General features: G+C 40.2%; 2 protein-coding genes across 2 annotated transcripts in view; both read left to right on the forward strand.

Moving 5' to 3' along the window:
• Positions 1-6,579, forward strand: part of LOC103594066 (Down syndrome cell adhesion molecule-like) — a gene marked incomplete at its 5' end in the record, with an annotated part of 80,626 nt that extends 74,047 nt beyond the window's left edge. The window contains one exon of the mRNA XM_008577255.1: positions 6,355-6,579. Coding sequence (XP_008575477.1) covers positions 6,355-6,563 — 209 coding nt within the window. The remainder of the gene's footprint in view (positions 1-6,354) is intronic.
• Positions 6,580-7,216: 637 nt separating this feature from the next.
• DSCAM (Down syndrome cell adhesion molecule) overlaps positions 7,217-26,635 on the forward strand; it is a 237,084-nt gene continuing 217,665 nt past the window's right edge. The window contains exons 1-2 of the mRNA XM_008577256.1: positions 7,217-7,265; positions 10,352-10,525. Coding sequence (XP_008575478.1) covers positions 7,217-7,265; positions 10,352-10,525 — 223 coding nt within the window. The remainder of the gene's footprint in view (positions 7,266-10,351; positions 10,526-26,635) is intronic.

Genomic DNA, 26,635 nt, shown 5'->3' on the forward strand with positions numbered 1-26,635 from the left:
CTTTTCCTCAGTCTTTGCCTACTGTCCCCTGACAAGCTGCTGGAGGTTGTCATTTCTTCTGCCCTTTACAAGTGTAGTCTACCAGGGGACCTGACTGTCCCTTACCCCCAGGGCCCCAGAAATGTCCTCTTCTGCTTGGTGTCAGTCCACCTGCAGAAATTCTCTCTGCTGGTCATAGATCTTTACAGAGGCCAACAGGGACTTGATTCTTTGGTTGAGAAATTCATAGCAGTAAAACTGAACACGTACAACAGTTATCTGTATGTTTCCATGCAAGGTGCTCAATTCCAGACTGGGAGACAAATGCTGTGCTCAGTACTCCTGGTCACGCTGCTCAGCGACCCTCTCTGGAGTCTCCTGCTACTTCAGGGGCTTGCCCTGGAATGCCCCACCTTGGTCCTGCCCACGCCTTCTCTTCCAAGGTGAAGGTGACATCACTGGGACCCTTCATAGCCCTCAAAGCCTATGTCTCCAAATACCGTGAAAAATATGTGAAAGGGGACAAGCCCAAATCCTTCAAGCAGGTTAATTCTGGACATGTTTTCTGCCAACACTACTTTCAGACCTCTGTGCTGAGATGACTGAGGCTATCCCTTCTTCAACAGTCAAGGGATGGGTCACAGTGCAGATCACCTGCTTTCCATTCAAAAGATACATCTGGAGAGGGGAAACAATCAAGAGACAAATGTCCCTTACATTCAGCTTTTTATTTTCCCTCCAGGGAAGCAGGACATTTCCTACTGAAATAACTCAGTGGGGAGTAGGTTCACATGGCCCAGTCAGGATAATCTGTGGTTCTCTAGTCCTCCCCAAGTCCTTGTCCCTTAATCCTGCTCACTATATCCTTGCCTTGACCTGACTCCAACCATGGGCTGAGTGTTCTTAGAACTCAGAGTCCAAGGCATTTGGCCTCCTTTGTTTACCTTCACCGTCACTTACACTCAGAACAAGCATCTCCTTCACATCCACAACCAAACGGACGGAGGCTGCTGCCCGCCACCATCCCCCCTCCCTGCCTGCCTGTCTCCCTATCTCCTCCCCACTCAGAGATTTAAAGGTGCCGGCTCCGAGACTCACCATTTGTCCTGCTCTCTATGTTGTTAGACCTCTTCCCTGCTGTGGATTTACTGAGATGGCAGTGACCCTCTTAGGTCTTCCTAGCAACACCCGCCAGGGCCTCACCTGTCAGTCTAATCCAGACTATCAGAGCTCAGGTATTGTCCAGTGTCCCATGCCCCCCACACAGGGCTCAATTATGTAATAAGATGTGAATCCTGAGTTAATACAGAGAGAATGCTCAAAAGACCCAAAGAGGAGAAGAAAACATCTCCCTATGGTGTACATGGAAAAAATAAACCCAACTTCAGAGTCCAGTGTGGGTCCCTTGTGTACGACAGAAGCAGCTCTGCTTGTGCTACCCAAGTAGGGACAATGGGCCTCAAGTAGGGACAGTGGGCCTCACTAAGCAATAATGAGTTCTTCGGAAAAGGTTATAAGCAGAACAGAGAAGGTAAGTGTTCAACAGATGGTAGAAAAGAACTTACCGAAGGTGAAACTTTCTGCCTTCCCCTGTGCTAACACAAGCAGAGTCTCAGTGGCCCTGGGAACCACCGTAAGACCACTGTAGGCTCCTCACCCTAGGACACTGCAGCTGCCCAAGTACTGATGGAATCACCAGGACAGTAACCCCAGGGCCCAGCTTGCCCTCCCTTTGTTTGTCCCTCTCCACTCCTCCATCTTCCATCTTTCTCATCTCTCTCCCCAGGAACTTTCTAGCAGTCTTCTTGTGGGTGGAGTCAGTCACACTGAGGGCAAATATTAGGGAAGCTCTTGTTCCAGGGAAGTGGTGGCTGGAGACCTTGGGTGGGGGACACAGCTTCAGGGGCTCCTCACAGTCTTGCAGCAAAGCCATGGGCATAGCATGATTGAGCCACCTCACTGCCTCTGGTATCACAAGGTCACATGTCTCATTGGCAAGAGCTGAATTATGGTCTGTTTACAGTTCAGTTTTCAGGCAAGTCAGTGAAGGGCCATTGTTTTACCTTGGGGTTAAAAAGGTATTCTTGGATATTAGGTACAGAATTGCAGTCATGATACTGACAGGCTAAACTGGTGGACTACCAGTCATAACAACTGCTGAGCCAAGCCGGCACTAATCTAGTCCACAAAGCTTCAGTGTTTCAATAGGTAACATTCTTCAACACAGAAATAAAGGAATTAAGTGACAATAACTGAATTGCACAGTGAACATATATGTGCAGACTTACCAAAGAAGTAGCTTGGATGCTCTCAGTTAGGGTTTAGTGTTTTATCAAGAAGGGCTTTAATACAAGGAATTAGATGCATGTAGAATTTTTGGAAGGATGAGACAAACCCAGTTGCCTTTCCGGTACCTGAGAAATGGAGGAACCATGAGAAGGCGCTCCCGTCAGTGGTGAGAACTGCTGGTAGCATCAAAGCAGTAATTTGTCAAAGTTCTCCCAAAGGCAGCTAATAAGCCTGATGTTTGGTGTCTGCCCGTGTATCAATTTGCTGCTTCTAAAGGAGAATAATGATTCTTTTTTGCACCTTCCAAATTGTTTTCAAGGGCCTCTCACTGGTAAAACATAAACCAGAATTCCGTGACAAAGAAGTCAAGAAATATAGTTTTCAGGCTTCCAGTCCTTTCAATTTAGGGAAGAGTTTAGAGTAAGGGGTAGTGCTAAGGATCCACAGACAGCATCTGACACAAATGTATAGACAACACATCGCATGCACAAATTGTCCAGTGATGGAAGCTTCTTCCTGTGGGCTTGGGAACAGCACTCAGACCATGTCTCAGGACTGGGCCTCTGCCCACTCTGGGCTCTCCTCTGTAACAGGACACCCAGACCCCCTCGGCACCCCTTCACTGAGCAAGCCACACAACCTTCGTCACGTGCACCTGCTGTTGCTGTAATTGTCTTCTTCTCTTCCCATCTCCACCTCTGTCCTTGTACCTACTCATCCCCTGAAGCCCCCAATTGTTCTCAAAGAAGAAAACCCGCTCCTGAGAGGAAAAACAGACTCATTCTCTAGGAAAGCAACCCTTGCTCCATAAGGATGAAAGGGATTGTGTTTCTGATCCTTGGGGAAAAGAAAGAATAGCTTACAGCATTACCATTCACTTGGATGCAACTAGGGAGCTTAAAGAGGTGTCCTTCCCACTTGTCTGTTATACTCCACATCAACCTTCTTCTGCCTTGCTAGGGGCTCTCTGAATGTGCTCACTGGCCAGCGTCTTCTGGTCTTTACATGTGGGCGTTTCCACTCACATTCATACAGTCTTGTTTCCCTTGATTTGAACGACAATCCTATATCATATGTGGCTGGATTATTCCCCACATTTCATGTATGATGAAGTTAAGGAAGCAGAGAGAATATGCCACTTGCTCAAAGGTACAGTTAGTGAGTTTCAGAGGGTATGAAGGGTCACTTTGACCCTTAGCCAAGTGCCCTCTCTACAGACCAGCAAAGACTTAAGAGTGAAAGAAAAGATGAAACAATGGCCTTATTTGCTGCTGCTTTCAAAGTGGGCTCACTTGGTGATCTCAGCTCTTCTTTTCCCACTATTCCCATACCTCCAGTCCCTGGGAACACAGCTCAGCATATCTTTTCAATAAATTAAAAAGGTCACCCAGTATTAACACAACCAGTATTTCAGTCTATGCCTTATATAATGCTTTAACATTTGATTTTCATGTAATGGAGCATTAAAATTATCCCCACTTGACCCTAGCTAGCCACAGAAAATTGACAGCTTTATAATTAATGGCTGTTGGTTGCTATATTGTGTGTTCTAGTTAATTACCCAAAGTGCTTATCTTGAGCTAAGAAGATTACAGGATTTTGCATGTTGATGCACTGGGCTAAATTTTACTCTTTAGAATAATGATGGATCTAAAGTAGACGACCTGGTAATTCCACAAACCATGGTGAAGTCTTCTTCCTTCAAATTAAACAAGTGCTGGCCCTTGGAGCTGTAGTCCTCAAGGCTGATGCATTGGTTGGCAGTGTGTCCACTATTATTCTGTTTAGTAAGCATGATCAGATCAATAGGTGCTGTAACCATTCAACTTAGGTTCATTTTTCTGATGAAAAAAGATTTAGTGTTTTTCAAATGCACTTAATACTTTATTTCTGTCTTCATTAGGTCATTTTAGTAATAAAGAGGCTTATCTTGGTCTAGATAAGAATTAACAGGTCATCATTTTCCGTATTTGATTGAGATAGCTTAGCAATGTAGTTAAAGTTCATGTTGTGATTCTTTCATATAAATGTTTCAACTATTACAAGTATTTTTCTGGTGGAAATTCTTTGAGAAAAGGAAAAAATCTGTGTTGTTAACATGGACAATCCTGTAACTTTCTCAAACTCTACCAGCATTTTATTAAATTTTGATATGCTGTTTTTTCATTTTTACTCAACTTAAAATATTTTTTTCTAGTATCTCCAGTGATTTCTTCTTTGACCCATAAGTTACTTAGAAGTGTGTTGTTTTATATCAAATATTTAGTTTTCCCATATGTATTTCTGTTATGGATTTCAATTTTAATTGTGCTGTGTAAATAAAACATTTCATATTATTCTTATCTTATAATATTTATTGAAATTTCTGTCACGGCCCACAATAGTCTCTTTTGGTGCCTAACTTAGTCTGTTCAGGCTGCTATAACAAATTATCATAGACTGGCTGGCTTAAATATCAGATATTTATTTCTCACAGTTGTGGATGCTGATGGTCTAAGATCACAGTGCCAGCATGGTCAGTGTATTAGTCCATTTCTGTTGCTTATAACAAAATACACGGAACTGGGTAATTTATAAAGAAAACAAAATTTACTGCTTACAGTTTCTGAGGCTGAGAAGTCCAGAGTCCAAGGAACATATCCGGTGGTGGTGACAGTGACCCAGGGTCTCATGTTGCAAGATGGTAGAAGCAGAGAAAGAAAGAGAGACAGACTCTCCTCCAACTTCTTTTCTTTTAAAGCCCTCAGAAGCACACCTCTGACCACCATTTTTAATCCATTCACTACCTCATGGTCCTACAATCTAATCACCTTTTCAAGGCTCCACCTTTCAGTTACCATAATAGGATTTATCACCCTCTTAACCATCACATTGGGGGCTAAGTTTCTAATACATAAAACTTGGGGGTCACAATTCAAGCTTTGGTGAGTTTTGGGGAGACATAATTCAATCCACTACAGTCAGGTTCTGCTGAGGGCCCTTTTCCTGCAGGCTGAAGACTATAATCTTCTCTTTGTATCCTCACATGGCAGAAAGAGAGTGAAACAGTGCTCTGTGGTACCATTTATATGGGCACTAACCCCATGGTTTAATCAGCTCCCAAAGTCTCCACCTCCTAATACCCTCCCATTGTGCATTAGGATTCCAACACAGGAATTTGGGGGGTATGTAAACATTCAGTGCATTGCAGTGACTAGGCCATGGGCACTGGAAACTAATATATATTCTGCTATTGTTGAGTACAGAGTTCTATAAATGTCAAGTGGATTGACAGTAGTAATGAAGTCATTTGTGTTTCAGATATTATTTCAGGTATTATTATTATTTTCAATATTATTATTATTTTCAGATATTATTTCATCTTACCCCATCTTTCTCTCTTTTCTTCTTCTTCTAAGATGATGATTCCTTAATGTTAGAATATTTGATATTATTTCAGGTCTCTAGCATGAGCTATTCTGTATTTTTCACTCTTTTGCTCCTTTTGTTTCACTTTGAATAATTTCTATTGAAATGACCTGACTTATTTACTTAAATAACATTCAGTGATATTAGTAGGGCACTGTGTTTCTAGGCTAGGATACAACCACACTTAGAAGAGAAATCTGCAATACTGGTATTCGCTTTGCAGCCTCGGGCATGTACAGCAAACAAGGACTTCACATGCCATGTGTCTGGATCACTCTCTTGTTTACATTCATATTAAGTCCCTGGGAACACAAGGAATGTATTTAGTACCATGAGCGATGTCTACTTCTATGGTTGTTCCACTGTGATTTCTTTGAATAATTTATCAGCTACTTAACACTCAACAAATTTGACTTTTCATGTAGAAACTATCTGTAAGCTCTCTTAGTTTTTATCTCAGAGCCTAAAATACTGTCATTTTTAATACATGTGTTTCTATCTAAACAAAAATTCCAATGTTGAGGAGAGAAAGAAAAACTGGGTGTATCGGGGACTGCCCTGCGTGATCCCGGCCAGGCATCCGTGTTGTCTCGTCACTGGCCTGGGTGAACGTGAGCCCGTTGCCTGCTCATGCTTGTGCGTGTTTGCATCATTTTCCTTTTCTTTATTCTATCCCAGGTGCTGGGGTTCCCCAGTTCCAGCCAATTGCCCTGAATGGCCGAATCCAGGTTCTCAGCAATGGGTCGTTGTTGATCAAGCACGTTGTGGAAGAAGACAGCGGCTACTATCTCTGCAAGGTCAGCAACGATGTGGGCGCAGACGTCAGCAAGTCCATGTACCTCACGGTTAAAAGTAAGGAAGAAGAATGCTTCATTTTACCTACTTAGGTCTTTGTTGGCTTAGATTATCAATGGTCTCCATACACGTCTGTTTAAAAATGTAACAGAAAAAGACCCACTGCTCTGCTATAGCTGGGGTTTAAAGTTTTGCTGTCCTAGAAATATAATTGAAGAGGATAATGAAAATTCAGCCAATTGTCAACAGCATGCCAGGGCTGCTCATGTCTGGGGCATGGAGCCACATTCTTTTCTCTGTTCTGTTCCCACAGTCGTGGTACAGGCTCTTGGCAACATAGCAGAGAAGTAGTCTCTGCCTTGAATGCTATANCCCCCAATTGTTCTCAAAGAAGAAAACCCGCTCCTGAGAGGAAAAACAGACTCATTCTCTAGGAAAGCAACCCTTGCTCCATAAGGATGAAAGGGATTGTGTTTCTGATCCTTGGGGAAAAGAAAGAATAGCTTACAGCATTACCATTCACTTGGATGCAACTAGGGAGCTTAAAGAGGTGTCCTTCCCACTTGTCTGTTATACTCCACATCAACCTTCTTCTGCCTTGCTAGGGGCTCTCTGAATGTGCTCACTGGCCAGCGTCTTCTGGTCTTTACATGTGGGCGTTTCCACTCACATTCATACAGTCTTGTTTCCCTTGATTTGAACGACAATCCTATATCATATGTGGCTGGATTATTCCCCACATTTCATGTATGATGAAGTTAAGGAAGCAGAGAGAATATGCCACTTGCTCAAAGGTACAGTTAGTGAGTTTCAGAGGGTATGAAGGGTCACTTTGACCCTTAGCCAAGTGCCCTCTCTACAGACCAGCAAAGACTTAAGAGTGAAAGAAAAGATGAAACAATGGCCTTATTTGCTGCTGCTTTCAAAGTGGGCTCACTTGGTGATCTCAGCTCTTCTTTTCCCACTATTCCCATACCTCCAGTCCCTGGGAACACAGCTCAGCATATCTTTTCAATAAATTAAAAAGGTCACCCAGTATTAACACAACCAGTATTTCAGTCTATGCCTTATATAATGCTTTAACATTTGATTTTCATGTAATGGAGCATTAAAATTATCCCCACTTGACCCTAGCTAGCCACAGAAAATTGACAGCTTTATAATTAATGGCTGTTGGTTGCTATATTGTGTGTTCTAGTTAATTACCCAAAGTGCTTATCTTGAGCTAAGAAGATTACAGGATTTTGCATGTTGATGCACTGGGCTAAATTTTACTCTTTAGAATAATGATGGATCTAAAGTAGACGACCTGGTAATTCCACAAACCATGGTGAAGTCTTCTTCCTTCAAATTAAACAAGTGCTGGCCCTTGGAGCTGTAGTCCTCAAGGCTGATGCATTGGTTGGCAGTGCGTCCACTATTATTCTGTTTAGTAAGCATGATCAGATCAATAGGTGCTGTAACCATTCAACTTAGGTTCATTTTTCTGATGAAAAAGAATTAAACAAGTGCTGGCCCTTGGAGCTGTAGTCCTCAAGGCTGATGCATTGGTTGGCAGTGTGTCCACTATTATTCTGTTTAGTAAGCATGATCAGATCAATAGGTGCTGTAACCATTCAACTTAGGTTCATTTTTCTGATGAAAAAGGATTTAGTGTTTTTCAAATGCACTTAATACTTTATTTCTGTCTTCATTAGGTCATTTTAGTAATAAAGAGGCTTATCTTGGTCTAGATAAGAATTAACAGGTCATCATTTTCCGTATTTGATTGAGATAGCTTAGCAATGTAGTTAAAGTTCATGTTGTGATTCTTTCATATAAATGTTTCAACTATTACAAGTATTTTTCTGGTGGAAATTCTTTGAGAAAAGGAAAAAATCTGTGTTGTTAACATGGACAATCCTGTAACTTTCTCAAACTCTACCAGCATTTTATTAAATTTTGATATGCTGTTTTTTCATTTTTACTCAACTTAAAATATTTTTTTCTAGTATCTCCAGTGATTTCTTCTTTGACCCATAAGTTACTTAGAAGTGTGTTGTTTTATATCAAATATTTAGTTTTCCCATATATATTTCTGTTATGGATTTCAATTTTAATTGTGCTGTGTAAATAAAACATTTCATATTATTCTTATCTTATAATATTTATTGAAATTTCTGTCACGGCCCACAATAGTCTCTTTTGGTGCCTAACTTAGTCTGTTCAGGCTGCTATAACAAATTATCATAGACTGGCTGGCTTAAATATCAGATATTTATTTCTCACAGTTGTGGATGCTGATGGTCTAAGATCACAGTGCCAGCATGGTCAGTGTATTAGTCCATTTCTGTTGCTTATAACAAAATACACGGAACTGGGTAATTTATAAAGAAAACAAAATTTACTGCTTACAGTTTCTGAGGCTGAGAAGTCCAGAGTCCAAGGAACATATCCGGTGGTGGTGACAGTGACCCAGGGTCTCATGTTGCAAGATGGTAGAAGCAGAGAAAGAAAGAGAGACAGACTCTCCTCCAACTTCTTTTCTTTTAAAGCCCTCAGAAGCACACCTCTGACCACCATTTTTAATCCATTCACTACCTCATGGTCCTACAATCTAATCACCTTTTCAAGGCTCCACCTTTCAGTTACCATAATAGGATTTATCACCCTCTTAACCATCACATTGGGGGCTAAGTTTCTAATACATAAAACTTGGGGGTCACAATTCAAGCTTTGGTGAGTTTTGGGGAGACATAATTCAATCCACTACAGTCAGGTTCTGCTGAGGGTCCTTTTCCTGCAGGCTGAAGACTATAATCTTCTCTTTGTATCCTCACATGGCAGAAAGAGAGTGAAACAGTGCTCTGTGGTACCATTTATATGGGCACTAACCCCATGGTTTAATCAGCTCCCAAAGTCTCCACCTCCTAATACCCTCCCATTGTGCATTAGGATTCCAACACAGGAATTTGGGGGGTATGTAAACATTCAGTGCATTGCAGTGACTAGGCCATGGGCACTGGAAACTAATATATATTCTGCTATTGTTGAGTACAGAGTTCTATAAATGTCAAGTGGATTGACAGTAGTAATGAAGTCATTTGTGTTTCAGATATTATTTCAGGTATTATTATTATTTTCAATATTATTATTATTTTCAGATATTATTTCATCTTACCCCATCTTTCTCTCTTTTCTTCTTCTTCTAAGATGATGATTCCTTAATGTTAGAATATTTGATATTATTTCAGGTCTCTAGCATGAGCTATTCTGTATTTTTCACTCTTTTGCTCCTTTTGTTTCACTTTGAATAATTTCTATTGAAATGACCTGACTTATTTACTTAAATAACATTCAGTGATATTAGTAGGGCACTGTGTTTCTAGGCTAGGATACAACCACACTTAGAAGAGAAATCTGCAATACTGGTATTCGCTTTGCAGCCTCGGGCATGTACAGCAAACAAGGACTTCACATGCCATGTGTCTGGATCACTCTCTTGTTTACATTCATATTAAGTCCCTGGGAACACAAGGAATGTATTTAGTACCATGAGCGATGTCTACTTCTATGGTTGTTCCACTGTGATTTCTTTGAATAATTTATCAGCTACTTAACACTCAACAAATTTGACTTTTCATGTAGAAACTATCTGTAAGCTCTCTTAGTTTTTATCTCAGAGCCTAAAATACTGTCATTTTTAATACATGTGTTTCTATCTAAACAAAAATTCCAATGTTGAGGAGAGAAAGAAAAACTGGGTGTATCGGGGACTGCCCTGCGTGATCCCGGCCAGGCATCCGTGTTGTCTCGTCACTGGCCTGGGTGAACGTGAGCCCGTTGCCTGCTCATGCTTGTGCGTGTTTGCATCATTTTCCTTTTCTTTATTCTATCCCAGGTGCTGGGGTTCCCCAGTTCCAGCCAATTGCCCTGAATGGCCGAATCCAGGTTCTCAGCAATGGGTCGTTGTTGATCAAGCACGTTGTGGAAGAAGACAGCGGCTACTATCTCTGCAAGGTCAGCAACGATGTGGGCGCAGACGTCAGCAAGTCCATGTACCTCACGGTTAAAAGTAAGGAAGAAGAATGCTTCATTTTACCTACTTAGGTCTTTGTTGGCTTAGATTATCAATGGTCTCCATACACGTCTGTTTAAAAATGTAACAGAAAAAGACCCACTGCTCTGCTATAGCTGGGGTTTAAAGTTTTGCTGTCCTAGAAATATAATTGAAGAGGATAATGAAAATTCAGCCAATTGTCAACAGCATGCCAGGGCTGCTCATGTCTGGGGCATGGAGCCACATTCTTTTCTCCGTTCTGTTCCCACAGTCCAATGGTCTCCATACACGTCTGTTTAAAAATGTAACAGAAAAAGACCCACTGCTCTGCTATAGCTGGGGTTTAAAGTTTTGCTGTCCTAGAAATATAATTGAAGAGGATAATGAAAATTCAGCCAATTGTCAACAGCATGCCAGGGCTGCTCATGTCTGGGGCATGGAGCCACATTCTTTTCTCCGTTCTGTTCCCACAGTCGTGGTACAGGCTCTTGGCAACATAGCAGAGAAGTAGTCTCTGCCTTGAATGCTATATTTTTATCCTGTGGATTCTACTGTGGAAATGCCCAATACGTGGTCTCAGATGTGTTCTTTACAGTAGCCTATTTCTATGCATTTTATTATTTGCAAGCTGGTTTATCCATAGATTTCCTTTTTGAGGTCATTGTAAAATCAAGCAACTGGTAAGCTCCTTACCAAGATCAAACAACTGCAACGAGACAGAAAGGTGTAGCTCTGTGCTGAGGGTTGTGCTGTTGGCCCCATTCACAGGAGAGGGCACCTCATAGTGAAATTCTATCATACTTTCATAACTGAACCATTAAGGAAGACTGTAAAGTGGACCAAATTTTACCAAATCCTTCTTATTGACAAATAGTTGTGCATCTAGTTTACAGTGAATGGCTATGTTCATTTATATAATTTTCCATTGGATAATCTATGACTACTTCTTGATCACAAGGTTTTGTTCAGACTTCCTCTTATTTAAATTTTAATTCCACTGTTAATGGTTTGGAAAGGTCTCTACCATATTATTTATTAGGAGGGTTGTATTTAAAAGTGAGTTTCAGTGGGGCATAGTATATGTGTGTGTAATATTTAAAGGCTAGCTACAAAAAGAATAATATCCATTCTAATTCACTAAGAATTTATTTTAATTAGTCCGTTATTCCCAACAGAACAATGAAGATACTAAACTATCTATTTGCTAAACTTTTATATTGTGAAACATTACAGTTTTGAAATGAATTGTTTCAAAATATATTCTGCATATATCTAATACATCATTTTTGACTTCTAAATTCTATGCTCTGAAGAAACTGATTTGCAAGAATCTGTAGACAAATTATGGTATCATTTAAATCTAAAGCTGAAATGGTAATTTGTAAAAAATTATAAATTGATGAAGCATTAAGGTAACCCAAGAGCTGACACTGGTCAATATTGGTGCATCTTTCTCCAACAAAAGGAATACATTCTGCAGTTGTTTTACTATAATCTAAATTTATAAAACATTTTTCTGTTCCATAAATACATATTTAAAACCTAATGTATACAAGGCCTGTGAAGGATGTAAATACAATCAACCATGGATCTTATCCTAGGGAATGAATGAGCTTATGTTTTGGAAGGAGAGATCACAGGAAGAGGACAGAGGCCACTAACTGTAATGCAAGGTGAAGAGTACCGTGTGCTATATCTGTGACTTTCCAAGGACAGAACGGTCAGTTTGAGTGGGTTAAGGAAAACTTCATGGAAAAATCTTGAAGAATGAGTAGAATTTTTTTTTCAAACATTTATTATGTGCCAGGCATTTTGTAATGTACTGACGGTACAAATACGAATGATACGTATTTGATTTCAAGGTGTTTACCTTCAATTGGGGGTATAAATAAATGAATAACCCATTACAATTCATTATGCACATTTGGAGATTTGTACAAGATTCACTAGACATGCAAAGATAGGAGGCTTGGCTCGCTTTTGAAATGCATAAATTAAAGGTTTTCCTCACATCTCCTCTCTGCATACCTTTGTACTAGGTGCTAGTAGCAAAGCATCAGGAGAGGACTAAAAAGAGAATCTTTTTAGTCCTTCATGAGCTTCCTCTCCCTGGGGTGATTGGGCGTGTACATACAACTCCTGTTTAATAGAATGCATGAGTGTTAGAGCACAGGACAGCAATGTCCACAGACAAGGGTGCAATTTACATTTGCTTGTGGAATCCGTGACTGTATGAGGCAGACTGAATGTGTGTATCTCCCAAAGTTTATATGTTGGAATCCTAACCCCAAATGTGATGGTGTTAGGAGGTGGGTCTTTGGGGGGGGTGGGTAGTTAGGTTACTAGAGTGGAGCCCTCAGGCATGGGATTTGTGCCCTTATGAAAGGGACCCCAGAGAGCTCTCTTGCCCTCTTTTCACCACATGCAGATGCAAAGAGAAGGCAAGCCATCTGCAGCCAGGAAGAGGGTCCTCCCCAGAACCCAACTATGCTGGCACCCTGATCTCAGACTTCCAGCCTCTAGAACTGTGAGATATAAATGTCTGTTGTTAATAAGGCACCCAGTCTGTGGTATTTGTTATAGCAGCCCGAGCTGACTAAGAGACTATAGAATGGAAACTTGTGGCATCCGAGTTCAGTCTTTAAGGACACAAGGGATTTCAAAAGGTAACATTGTTGAGGTTAGTTAGTGGTGTTCCTGGGAGAGGGAGCAGAGAGCAGATATAAGAAATTTAAAGATCCAAGGCAAGAGGTAACTCTCAGTATGAATGTTGTGCAGAGCATGGAGAAGATTAGAGGGGAAACATTGGAAGTGGGCATACTCCAAAGAAAGATAATTCTTAGAGCTGACCAAATGTTAGATTCCCTTAAACCATACAAACTATCAGTAGAGAGGTGCATTTAAATAAGCTAATTTTACCAGTTCTTAATAATCCATTGGTGGGTTTATAAACTATTTCAGCTTCAAGGATATGCTATTGTTAACCCTTTTCAATCATAATATTTAAATTCTGAAAAGTATAAAGTAATTTAAGAAGGAGGTATAGACACATGAATATATAGAGCACCTATTGTTCAAATGACACCATTTAAAAAAAAAACAACAACCACAACTAAGAAACATGGGGATGAATTCTGCTGTGCTTTGTGTGTTTGTTTGACCAGACTATTAAATGTGTAAAAATGCACACACTGAGGCTGTGCACATGGCAGTGGGAAATCTACCCCTTGGTGTATACCATAGCTATTTTACTAAGAAAACAGGGAGGAAACAGAAGCGGGCAGCATTGGTTCTGGTGTGACTGGGCAGAGCCACCCGAACTGCTTCTGCTGAGCCACGCTGAGCCAAGCTGCCCATCAGCCCTTGTCCAATCAGAGTTTTCCATGCAAGTGAAAATCCGATTACACCTGAAACTGCAGCAACGGGGCTTTGGGGCTCTTCCTTATCTGATGTAAACTGGGCATATATCAAGCACAGTTTTCTAGCCATTTTCTTTTAACTTCTAAAGAAAATAGAGGTGGGATACATAACAATGCAGACACACACCTGTGCACATACATAACAATGCAGACACACACCTGTGCACATACATAACAATGCAGATACACATCTGTGCACACACTTCTAAACATACAAAACATTGCAGACACACACCTATACACGCACCTGTGCACATGCATAACATTGCAGGCACACACATGTGCACACACAGCATGTACATATCAAACCCAAATGCCTTCCAGCTAGCAGCAAGAAGAGAAAGAACCATCATTTCATTCTCCTTTATTGTCAGTCATCTCTTAATGTGGTCCTACCAATTACAGGTACCCACACTTGTGTACACAAACACACACACACACACACACACACACCATGCCACATAAACACAGAAAAAACAGTATCAATGAGCTACAGCTATATATACAAATGCAACAGGACAGGAATGGCAACAAACAGGCACCTCCCTCACCAGCCCAGCTGACCACAGGGAGAAACATGGTATAGAATTGCTAAAAGACAACTTCCCTTTTTCCCCAGTTGACTATACTCATTTAAACATTAGAGAATTTCTCAATATTGCTGATATTTACTACATGAAAATGGTAACAAGCCTAGTTTGAGGTGGCAGCCACTATTTTGACAACCTTTAAATAGCAGCAACCAAAGGAAAATTCCACTGGTGAGATATGAAGGGAATCTTGTACTCCCACGTGAGTGTTAGCGAAATGCACCAAAGAGCACAGGCGGTGGGGATGCACGGAGGTGAAGAGGTGGGATGTGATCAACGATCAACAGGGACGCTCCATGAGACGGCGAAAAGGCTCTGGGATTGCAGCCCAAAGCCTTGGATTCTAATCCTGCTTCCACCACTTTTAAGTTATGTGACACTGGGCAAATCCCTTTACCTCTCACCTGTAAAATAGGAAGAATTATGTCATCCTCACAGGATTATTATGAAAACTAAATGGGATATTTGCTTTTCTGTGCCAGCTTACTTAACATGATGGTCTCCAGCTCATCCATGTGACTGCAAATGACAGGATTTCATTCTTTTTTTATAGCAGAATGGTATTTCATTGTGTATATATACCACTTTTTAAAAAAAATCCATTTATCCATTGACGAATATTTAGGTTGATTCCCTCTCTCAGCTATTGTGAATAGTGCTGCAGTGAACAGGGGAGTGCAGGTGTCCCTTTTTATTTACTTTGGATTTATACCCAGTAGTAAGATTGTTGGATCATATGGTAATTCTATTTTTTTTGTTTTTTTGAGGAACCTCCATACTGTTTTCCATAATGGCTGTATTAATTTCCTTCTTAACAACAGTGTATGAGAGTACCTTTCTCTCTACATCCTTGCCAGGATTTGTTGTTTTCTGTCTTTTTTATAACAGCCATTATATGCGGAATCTAAAACAAAAGGGGAAAAAAGTGGTTTTCATAGAAGTAGAGAATAGAACAGTGGTTACTAGAGGCTGGCAGGGTAAGGGAGCAGAGGGGGAGGGAACAGGTTAGTCAATGGGTACAAAGTTCTGGTGTTCTAGGATGAGTGACTACAGCTAATAATATTTTATTGTACACTTCTAAATAGCTAGAGAAGAGGCTCTTGAATGTAATCATCACAAATAAATGATAAATGTTTAGATGATAGATATGCTGTCTACCCTGTGTTATACATTATATGATACATTATACAATACATGCATGTATTGAAATAACATGCTGTACCCCATAAATATGTACAATTAAAAATAAATTAATTTTAAAAATTAAGCAGGATAACGTATGTGAAAATACATTTTAAAATGTAAAGCACTCTACATATGTATTCCAACACATACAGATAGGAAGTGATTCTGTTGGCTGGAGAGAAAGAGAAAATGTACATTGATGGTGCTGTGCACAGGGGCATTTCCAGAAAATTGTTCTGGAAAAGAAAATTAAAAGGCCTTAGGGTAGAAAAAAGCAGGAAGAAACAGGACTTCCAAGATCTGTGGGGAGGTATTTTCATTATCCATATAATGCCGATCCATAGGTCAGCCCTGCAGTTGTGCCTTTAGAAACTCTGGTGGCCAGTGTCTGCTTCCTAACCCTGGTTGTTTAAGACTCATCTATAAAGTGTTTGGGGATTTCAAACTGAAAAAAAAAAAAATGGACAGAAAGGAAATTGCATTGCTCTGAATAAACATATTATGTATTCTTCCTTTTGTTTAAGTCATTTAAAAAAATAAGCGGCTGCAGATATTTCTAAATTCAGTAGGGAAGAACTTGCTACCTGATCAAGCAACACCAGAAAATTAAGACAGCTGCTCAGATGGGAACTCTGGACTCCCAGGATGACTGGTGCTGGGTTTTAAACACATTTTAATGACCTTAACTCTACTGACAGGACCTGCTGTTGGAGTCTCACTGCAATCCTAGGAACTGTGCACCAGCCAAGTCTCCTATCTGGGAAGTTTTCTTACTGCTTTCAAAAACCACCACTCCAAAAATTAAGAATTTGTACCATAAATACACACCAGACACACACACCTTTCTTTGGAATCAAACATGAGGTGGCCGAGGGCAGAGAAGAGGGCAAAGTATGGAATTGTCATGGAAAGCATCAATGAGACTAAAAGATAATACGTGCAAATCCTTTCAACCTGGCTGGTATTCCTGCTTCTAGGTCTACACTGTCATCTCAGTTGTAGTTTATCTTTTACCAAATATCACCCCAGGAATAGGGAATCAAACAGGAGGTAATGCTTAGGAGCCTTGGCAGAAAAGACAGAGGGAGTGTGCTCTGCTTTCAATCAAATCTGGCTTCTGGTGAGGACATTGCACCCCTCACCTCAGCCGATTAGGGCTGCAGAGCCAAGCTGCACCTGCAGAATGGGCCTTGTGCCCCATACCAGGTTCCATTTGAGGTCTTAGAAATGTGGATTTTTATGCTAAAAACATAGTTTTAAAATCTACTGGATCTTCCAGGTGGATAAGCTGGTATTAATGCCAAAATTGCATGTGCTACTGACTTCTGCTATGGGCTTTCTGATGCCTTCTGTGTCCAGCAACACTGACTTCGGTGTGAGACCATAGCCCACAAGGCACCAGCAGCTCTTCGTTTGTTGGTGCTCTGCATAGGTCCTCTCTGATCCCCACATGCAGCATAAAAGAGCATCGCTTATCAAACAGGAGCAGGTGCTTCCCTGGGGAGTCAGTTACCCTTGGAATCTAATGAGTCTCCAGCCTCTGGTGCTGTGGCCTCCCTCTTTATGCTCCACCAGGCAGGTCTGTGGGTCCCTGTGCCCATCAGATCTCTGTGCTGTATGTGCATGCACATGAGTGTGAGCATGCATGTGCATGCACCATGAGCTCAGCTCTGATCAGACAGTCCTCAGGGTCTTGGTTATTTCTGGATGGATCTCTGTAGGTGACTTGGCCTCAGGCCAGTTGTAAGTCCTGCCATTGCCGGGGTGGAAATGTTGGAGTTGGCACACAGTAATCCATTGTCCTCCCCTCCAAAAGATTCCATATTTATACCAGGTATTTCATTTAACTTCTGTTACTTCCTGCTCTCGTGCATTGCCCCCAGGCCTGCAGATCTTTACCCTAACACCTGGTTATCTAACTTGAAATCTCCCTCCCTCCCCTGTGCAGGGTTGCTCTGGGACACTTCCGGGAGGAGAAAGCAGCCAGGCTGCCCCCACGGTAAAGCTGCAGCTGCACTTTAATAACCGATGCAGTGTTTTCCAGGCCACCCTTTAAGAACAAGAGATGCAGGAGTTTTTCCCTTTGTTTTGCTCTCACAGAGGAAGGGGACATAAAGTTTAAAAACATAACATTATTAAATTACGTTTTATTGTAGTTCCTTAAACTGTCAAGATAGCTCAAATGCACCTGAGCCAGATAGCAGGATGCTGCTTTCCCTCTATCGCTGCAATTTTGAGAGTTTCAAAATTAAGCTTCCAAACCTTGACTCACAAGCCCAGTAATCTATGGATGACCCCATGAGGAACCTTTGAAATTGTATGCAAACGTATGCATTTTTCTGAGAGGAAACTGTATCCTTCATGACATCCTCGCAGGAATTTATGATGCTAAGAAGGTCTAGGACTATTATACTAGAAGATCATACCCTGGGTGGCCTGAAATAAAGACTCCACGCTGTGTTTCTCCTGTAGCATAACTCAGAGCGCTCAGAGACACGGTTGTAAGGGGCTGAGGAGGGGTGTGCAGCCAGAAATCAGGCCAGAGGCTAGGTTTTATTGAAAACTAGGTTTTGGTATCGTATTACCTTGCTTCATGTCCACACTATTGCAGCCTCCAGGTGTGTATGACATAAATGAATCAAAGTGACGTAATGTTGTGGTTGACAGTTGGGCTGCAGACTCACCCTGCCATGTTACCTGGGGCAAGTCACTGGCCCTCTCGCCAAGCCCCTGCAAAGCAGAGATAGTGACATTGCCTCTCTCCTGGTGTGGCTGTGGGGCTGACGAGACCTGTCACATGTGATCATATAATCGCTTAGCAGAATGCCGACGTAGTAGGAGCAGAATAGTATCCACTCTCATTGACGTGGAGGTTGTTGATGCTCTTATCATCATCATATTCATTTCTGAATTATGGTGTGAGGCCTTCCCAAACAAAACAAATCGATGCCTGTCATAGAATACAAGGTGTCCCTGATTTAAAAACACCCAAGTTGCACATTTTCATAAACTCAAAGTCCACCAGGCCCTACCTCAATTTGTCCTGCCCGTATGCACAGTTCATCTCTCCTGCCCTTCCCTCTAAAGTCCCTCTGCAGTCGGCTGCACCTGCAGCCTTCATGGAATGTCCGGGTGTGGATGCAGAGGGTGGGTGGAAGCGGGAAAGAGTGCGGCTCAGCGGGAGGATGTCTTCTGACGCTGTCACGCTGCTGTCGTGAGGATGGGCTCCTTCCAGCAGAGCTTCCTGCACTCCATGTGCACATCTTCAGTTCACTTCTAAGTTAACCTGAAATTCTACCAGCCATAGATTCTTTGGGGTTGATAAGGAATTTGTAAGATGGAAAGGCAGATACAGCAGATGCAATGTGTAGCCTGCTCAGACTTCAATTTCTCTCCTCCATCAGCTGCCACCCTCCACTCTGGCATCCCACTCTGGTCGCTGGCCACAGGGTCCCTTCTGGTCTTCTGGCTGCCCCTGGTCAGAGCTGTCCATTTGCCCATTCAGCAGTACTCATTGAGCGCCCCCTAGTGTTGAGGACTGTTCTAGACCCAGCATGGTCCGAACAAGAGAAAGTATTAGTTTACCACCGTGGAGCACGTATTCCCTCTGGGAGAAGGACATACAGATGGGTATGTAACATAATGCCTAGCAGAGAATGGTTTGAAGTAAGAAAACAAAGTGTGCATATGTCCTGCAGAGAGAGCACTGCAGGTAAATGGGATAGCAAGTGCCAAGGCTCGAAGTAAAAGTCGGTTGTGTTTGAGGAGCAGCAAGGACACCATTGTGCTCGGAATGTATGTATATAAATGTACTTGTGTGTATGTGCGTATGTGTGTGTGTGTGTGTATGTGTATATGTATATGTATACATACATATATGCAATCTAGATTTTATAACATTATCTCTGAAAAGGTTAGCTTATCCAAGCTCTCTGCCATTACTGCAAGTCTGAAACACTTAATTCTATTTTATAGTGTTTTGATCTACAGTTTTAAAATTTTGTAGATGAATCTAGCAGCTTTTCTTATTATCTCTGAAAAGGTTAGCTTATCCAAGCTCTCTGCCATTACTGCAAGTCTGAAACACTTAATTTTATTTTATAGTGTTTTGATCTACAGTTTTAAAATTTTGTAGATGAATCTAGCAGCTTTTCTTTAGGGTCTCCCTCCCCTTGCCTTTTGTATCATGCTTAAGATATTCTCTATCCCAAGAATATTAATAATCTATATTTTTCATTAACTTTTTAATATTACGGAATTCGTTGTGATGGAAATTATGAGTGAGAGCTGATATCTTTTCCACAAATGGTTAGTATGTTGTTCTAACATCGTTTGTTGAACAGCCCATCCCATCCTTACTTTTTTGAAATGTCAATTTTGTTTTAGGGAAAGATATTTAAGAAAATGGTCTCTCAGGTAAAACTTCTTGCTTAGTTCTGCCAATTACTAGCTGTGTACCTTGGGCAAGTCACATAACCTATCTATGCCTTGGTTACTTAATTCTCAAATCACCTTAGAGTGCTCTTACAGGGTTTAAATTAGTTAATGTAAATACATGAATTTCCCACAATACAGGAATGACGTTGGGTCCCTCTGTACACCGTATACAAAAACTAACTCAAAACAAATCATAGACCTAAATGTAAGAGCTTAAACTGTACAAGTCTTAGAAGAAGATATCGGAGTAAATCTTTGTGCCCATGAGTTAGGCAATGGTTTGTTAGCTATGACACCAAAAGTATAAATGACAAAAAAATACTTAAGTTGGACTTTATAAATAATGAAACACTTTGTGCATCAAGAAAATAAAAAGACAATCTGGAGAATGGGAGAAAATATTTGTAAATCATATATCTGATAGGGGACTTATATCTAGAACTCAACAATAAAAACACAAATAACCCAATTTAAAACTGGGCAAAGGATTTGAAAAGCCTTTATCTAAACAAGGTATCCAAATGGCCAATAAGCACATGAAAAGATGCTCAAGATCATTTGAAATCAGGGCAACAAAAATCAAAACCACAATGAGATATTACGTGACACTGACTAGAATGGCTAAAGGAGAAAATGACAGATGTAGCACGTGCTGGAGAGGACGTGGAGGGACTGGAGCCCTCACACATTGGGGGGAGATGTAAAATGGTGCAGCCACTTTAGAGAACAGTTCAGCAGTTCCTTAAAAACTAAACATAGGGTTACCCTACGACTCGGCTGTTTCACTCTTCGTTATGCACCGAAGAGAAATATGTCCTCACAGAAACTTGTACATGAATGTTCATAGCAGCACTTTCCATAATAGCTAGAAAATAGAAACAACATGAATGTTCACCAACTGATGACTGGATAAACAAAGCATGATCATGCAACGGAGTATTACTCAGCCATGCAAACAACGCAGCAGTGATATGCGCCACAACAGGAAAGAACCTTGAAAACATTCTGCTAAGGAAAAGCAGCTAGGCACAAATGACCATATATTACATGATACCATTTGTATGAAATGTCCAAATCATGCAAATCCATATAGAAAGAAAGTAGATTAGTGGTTTCCTGGGGCAATGGCGGGTGACTGCTTATGAGCACAAAGTTTTATTTGTGGGGATAAAAATGTTCTGTAATTAGCGGTAATACTTGCACAACTCTGTGAATATGCTAAAACCACTGAACTGTACACATTAAAACAAATTTTATGTTATATGAATTATATCTCAATAAAGCTGTTATAAAAAAATAATTCTCAGAACATTTAGCAACTTGTAACAGGACCATGTAACACTTGTTAACAGTTCAGATTTTGAAGTTAGATGATCTGGTTTCTTATCCCAGTTCAACTGTCTGTTAGTTGTGTCAACCTGGGCAAAGTTCTCAAACCTTTCCAAGATTCATGCTCCTCATCTGTAAAGTGGAGATAATTGTGCGTACTTGCTAGAATAGTGAGGATTAATTGATGGAATATTTAGACAGCAGTGTCTGCCAAATAATAAGGATAAGCTCTTAATTAGTGGCAGCTGCTGCACTCACATCCTAAATGCTCATGTGTTCTTTCGCACTAATTTTTTATTTTTTATTTTTTTAAATTTCCACACTGGTACCATGTGGTTTAAAGAACTGTCTTTATCTGCCACTCCCTCCACCCCNTGTGTGTGTGTATGTGTATATGTATATGTATACATACATATATGCAATCTAGATTTTATAACATTATCTCTGAAAAGGTTAGCTTATCCAAGCTCTCTGCCATTACTGCAAGTCTGAAACACTTAATTTTATTTTATAGTGTTTTGATCTACAGTTTTAAAATTTTGTAGATGAATCTAGCAGCTTTTCTTTAGGGTCTCCCTCCCCTTGCCTTTTGTATCATGCTTAAGATATTCTCTATCCCAAGAATATTAATAATCTATATTTTTCATTAACTTTTTAATATTACGGAATTCGTTGTGATGGAAATTATGAGTGAGAGCTGATATCTTTTCCACAAATGGTTAGTATGTTGTTCTAACATCGTTTGTTGAACAGCCCATCCCATCCTTACTTTTTTGAAATGTCAATTTTGTTTTAGGGAAAGATATTTAAGAAAATGGTCTCTCAGGTAAAACTTCTTGCTTAGTTCTGCCAATTACTAGCTGTGTACCTTGGGCAAGTCACATAACCTATCTATGCCTTGGTTACTTAATTCTCAAATCACCTTAGAGTGCTCTTACAGGGTTTAAATTAGTTAATGTAAATACATGAATTTCCCACAATACAGGAATGACGTTGGGTCCCTCTGTACACCGTATACAAAAACTAACTCAAAACAAATCATAGACCTAAATGTAAGAGCTTAAACTGTACAAGTCTTAGAAGAAGATATCGGAGTAAATCTTTGTGCCCATGAGTTAGGCAATGGTTTGTTAGCTATGACACCAAAAGTATAAATGACAAAAAAATACTTAAGTTGGACTTTATAAATAATGAAACACTTTGTGCATCAAGAAAATAAAAAGACAATCTGGAGAATGGGAGAAAATATTTGTAAATCATATATCTGATAGGGGACTTATATCTAGAACTCAACAATAAAAACACAAATAACCCAATTTAAAACTGGGCAAAGGATTTGAAAAGCCTTTATCTAAACAAGGTATCCAAATGGCCAATAAGCACATGAAAAGATGCTCAAGATCATTTGAAATCAGGGCAACAAAAATCAAAACCACAATGAGATATTACGTGACACTGACTAGAATGGCTAAAGGAGAAAATGACAGATGTAGCACGTGCTGGAGAGGACGTGGAGGGACTGGAGCCCTCACACATTGGGGGGAGATGTAAAATGGTGCAGCCACTTTAGAGAACAGTTCAGCAGTTCCTTAAAAACTAAACATAGGGTTACCCTACGACTCGGCTGTTTCACTCTTCGTTATGCACCGAAGAGAAATATGTCCTCACAGAAACTTGTACATGAATGTTCATAGCAGCACTTTCCATAATAGCTAGAAAATAGAAACAACATGAATGTTCACCAACTGATGACTGGATAAACAAAGCATGATCATGCAACGGAGTATTACTCAGCCATGCAAACAACGCAGCAGTGATATGCGCCACAACAGGAAAGAACCTTGAAAACATTCTGCTAAGGAAAAGCAGCTAGGCACAAATGACCATATATTACATGATACCATTTGTATGAAATGTCCAAATCATGCAAATCCATATAGAAAGAAAGTAGATTAGTGGTTTCCTGGGGCAATGGCGGGTGACTGCTTATGAGCACAAAGTTTTATTTGTGGGGATAAAAATGTTCTGTAATTAGCGGTAATACTTGCACAACTCTGTGAATATGCTAAAACCACTGAACTGTACACATTAAAACAAATTTTATGTTATATGAATTATATCTCAATAAAGCTGTTATAAAAAAATAATTCTCAGAACATTTAGCAACTTGTAACAGGACCATGTAACACTTGTTAACAGTTCAGATTTTGAAGTTAGATGATCTGGTTTCTTATCCCAGTTCAACTGTCTGTTAGTTGTGTCAACCTGGGCAAAGTTCTCGAACCTTTCCAAGATTCATGCTCCTCATCTGTAAAGTGGAGATAATTGTGCGTACTTGCTAGAATAGTGAGGATTAATTGATGGAATATTTAGACAGCAGTGTCTGCCAAATAATAAGGATAAGCTCTTAATTAGTGGCAGCTGCTGCACTCACATCCTAAATGCTCATGTGTTCTTTCGCACTAATTTTTTATTTTTTATTTTTTTAAATTTCCACACTGGTACCATGTGGTTTAAAGAACTGTCTTTATCTGCCACTCCCTCCACCCCGCTACTTGTAGCCCCTCTGCTTTCCTGCTATTTGGAATTTTCTTTGCTCTGCTCATGTGTTTATCCACCTCGATAAACTTAAACATGACTTTGTCTTTTTCAAAAGCAACCATTGGAGGAGCAATTAAAAATTCATTGAATTTATAGAATAATTGGGGGTGAGGGACCCACCTCTTACACCATGTTGAGTCACCAGATCTAGAAACATGAAACTTCTCTCCATTCTCTCTAGTTCTTTTGTATGTCCCTCAGTGAAGAGGTACAATTTTCTACATTTGGGACTTAAACGTATTTCAGTAATTTTCCCCACAGAATTTAGAATTTTGTATGCCATTTTAAAAAGATATTTTGATTTTCCCCTTTATATATATAGCCTATGTCCAAGTTCTTAATAACTTTTTACTACTGGATTCTTGATTATGTATGTATGTTTGTTTTTTCTAAAATACTATTTATTTATTTTTGATTATACGTATTTATGGGGTACATGGTTGACTGTCAGTATTTGTACAGTGTGTGATGATCAAATCAATATTACTAGCATGTTCACATTACAAACGGTAATTATTCTTTGTGTCCCTTACCCAATTACTCCCTAACCCTCTTCCCTGTGCCCCTTTCCCACCTCTAGTAACTATAGTTCTGTTCTCTCCTTAAAAGTTCAACATTTTACTATGGTCTGTCTTTTCCTTTCTTCCTTCCTTTCTTCCTTCCTTTTTTCCTTCCTTTCTTTCTTTCTTTTGCTCCCACTTATGAGTTAGGACATACAATATTTGCCTTTCTGTGCCTTATTTCACTTAGTATAATTTTCTCTAAGCTCATCCATGTTGCTGCGAATGGCAGAATTTCGTTCTTTTTTATAGCAGTGTAGTATTCCATTGTTTATATATACCACATTTTCCTTATCCAATCATTCGCTGATGGACATTTACATTAGTTCCAACTTTTGGCTATTGTAAATAGAGCTTCAATAAACATGGGAGTTCAGGTATCCCTTCAACATGAGGATTTCCATTCCTTTGGGTATATACCCAGCAGTGGGATTGCTGGATCATATGGTAGTTCTATCTGTAGTTGTTTGAGGAAGCTCCATACTGTTTCCCATAGTGGTTGTACTAAGTTATAGTCCCACCAACAATATGGAAGTCCCTTTTCTCCACATCCTCACCAGCATTTGTTATTATCAGTCTTTTTGACAATAGCCAGTCTAACTGGGGTGAGATGATATCTCAGTGTGGTTTTGATTTGCATTTCCCTGATGATTAGTGATTTGGGGGCATTTTTTCATGTACCTGTTGGCCATTTGTATGTCATCCTTTGAAAAATGTCTACTCAGCTCCTTTGCCCATTTTTTAATCAGATTATTTGATTTTTTACAGTGAAGTTGTTTGAGTTCCTTGTATGTTCTAGATATTAATCCCTTGTCAGATGTATACTTTGCAAATATTTTCTCCCATTCTGTAGGTTGTCTTTTCATTCTGTTGATTGTTTTATTTGCTGCACAGAAGCTTTTTAGTTTGATATAATCCCATTTGTTTATTTTTTGTTGTTGTTGCTTGTGCTTTTGAGGTCTTATTCATAATGTCTTTGCCCAGTCCTGCACCTTGAAGTGTTTCTGTGTTTTCTTCTAGGAGTTTTATAGTTTCAGGTCTTGTACATAAGTCTTTAATTCATTATGAGTTGATTTTGATATATGGCAAGAGATATGGGTCTAGTTTTATTCTTCTATATGTGGATATCCAGTTTTCCCAGCACCATTTATTGAAGAGGCTGTCTTTTCCCCAATGTATGTTCTTGGTGCCTTTGTCAAAGATCAGTTGGCTATAAGTACCTGGGTTGATTTCTAGGTTCTCTATTCTGTTCCATTGGTCCATGTGTCTGTTTTTATGCCAGGACCATGCTGTTTTGGTTACTACAGCTTTGTTTTATAGTCTGAAGTAAGACAGTGTAAAGCCTCTTAATTATGTTTTAATGTTTTTTTTTTTTTAATTTGGCAACTGACTGGTACAGGGATCAAACCCTGGACCTTGGTGTTATCAGCACCATGCTCTGAACATTTTTGCAACATTAATGGCCACAAGTGCAATAAGGCTCCAAGAGTCATGCTAATCAGTTCAACAGTAGCTGCCTGCCTCTTTTATTCATTCAACAAACAGTTGATGAATCCTACTAGGTGCCAGGCATAGTTCTGGGCACAGTCAGTCAAGCATGTGAGCTGGATTTCCCAAACCTTTGTCATCCTCCCTCATTTCCATCAGTACCTGACAGCCAAAGTCCCCCAACCACATACCTGTAGGGGGAGAAGTTGGGTTTATTCTTGCTGCAAAGGAGGACACACATAACAGGCAGCATGGGTGCCTCTGTAAAAGGTGTAGGAAAGGACAAATTATATACCTGGGCTTGTATTAAGTGATTTGGGGGAAGGTTCAAGGACACAGTGCCGCTATGAATTGGATGCCTTTGGGAAGTGAGGGTAATTCTATGATTGGATATTTTAATAGATCTTATCCATAAAGTGGGAGGAAGGAAGCCAGACTAAAGCTATGATGGGTGCAGAGGCAGTGGTCACTCAGGTTAGTCAGGACAGCAGATGTCTGGTCATTTTTGTGGTTTGT

The sequence above is a fragment of the Galeopterus variegatus genome, unplaced genomic scaffold (assembly GCF_000696425.1).
Source record: "Galeopterus variegatus unplaced genomic scaffold, G_variegatus-3.0.2 Scaffold1470, whole genome shotgun sequence".
Classification (NCBI taxonomy): domain Eukaryota; kingdom Metazoa; phylum Chordata; class Mammalia; order Dermoptera; family Cynocephalidae; genus Galeopterus; species Galeopterus variegatus.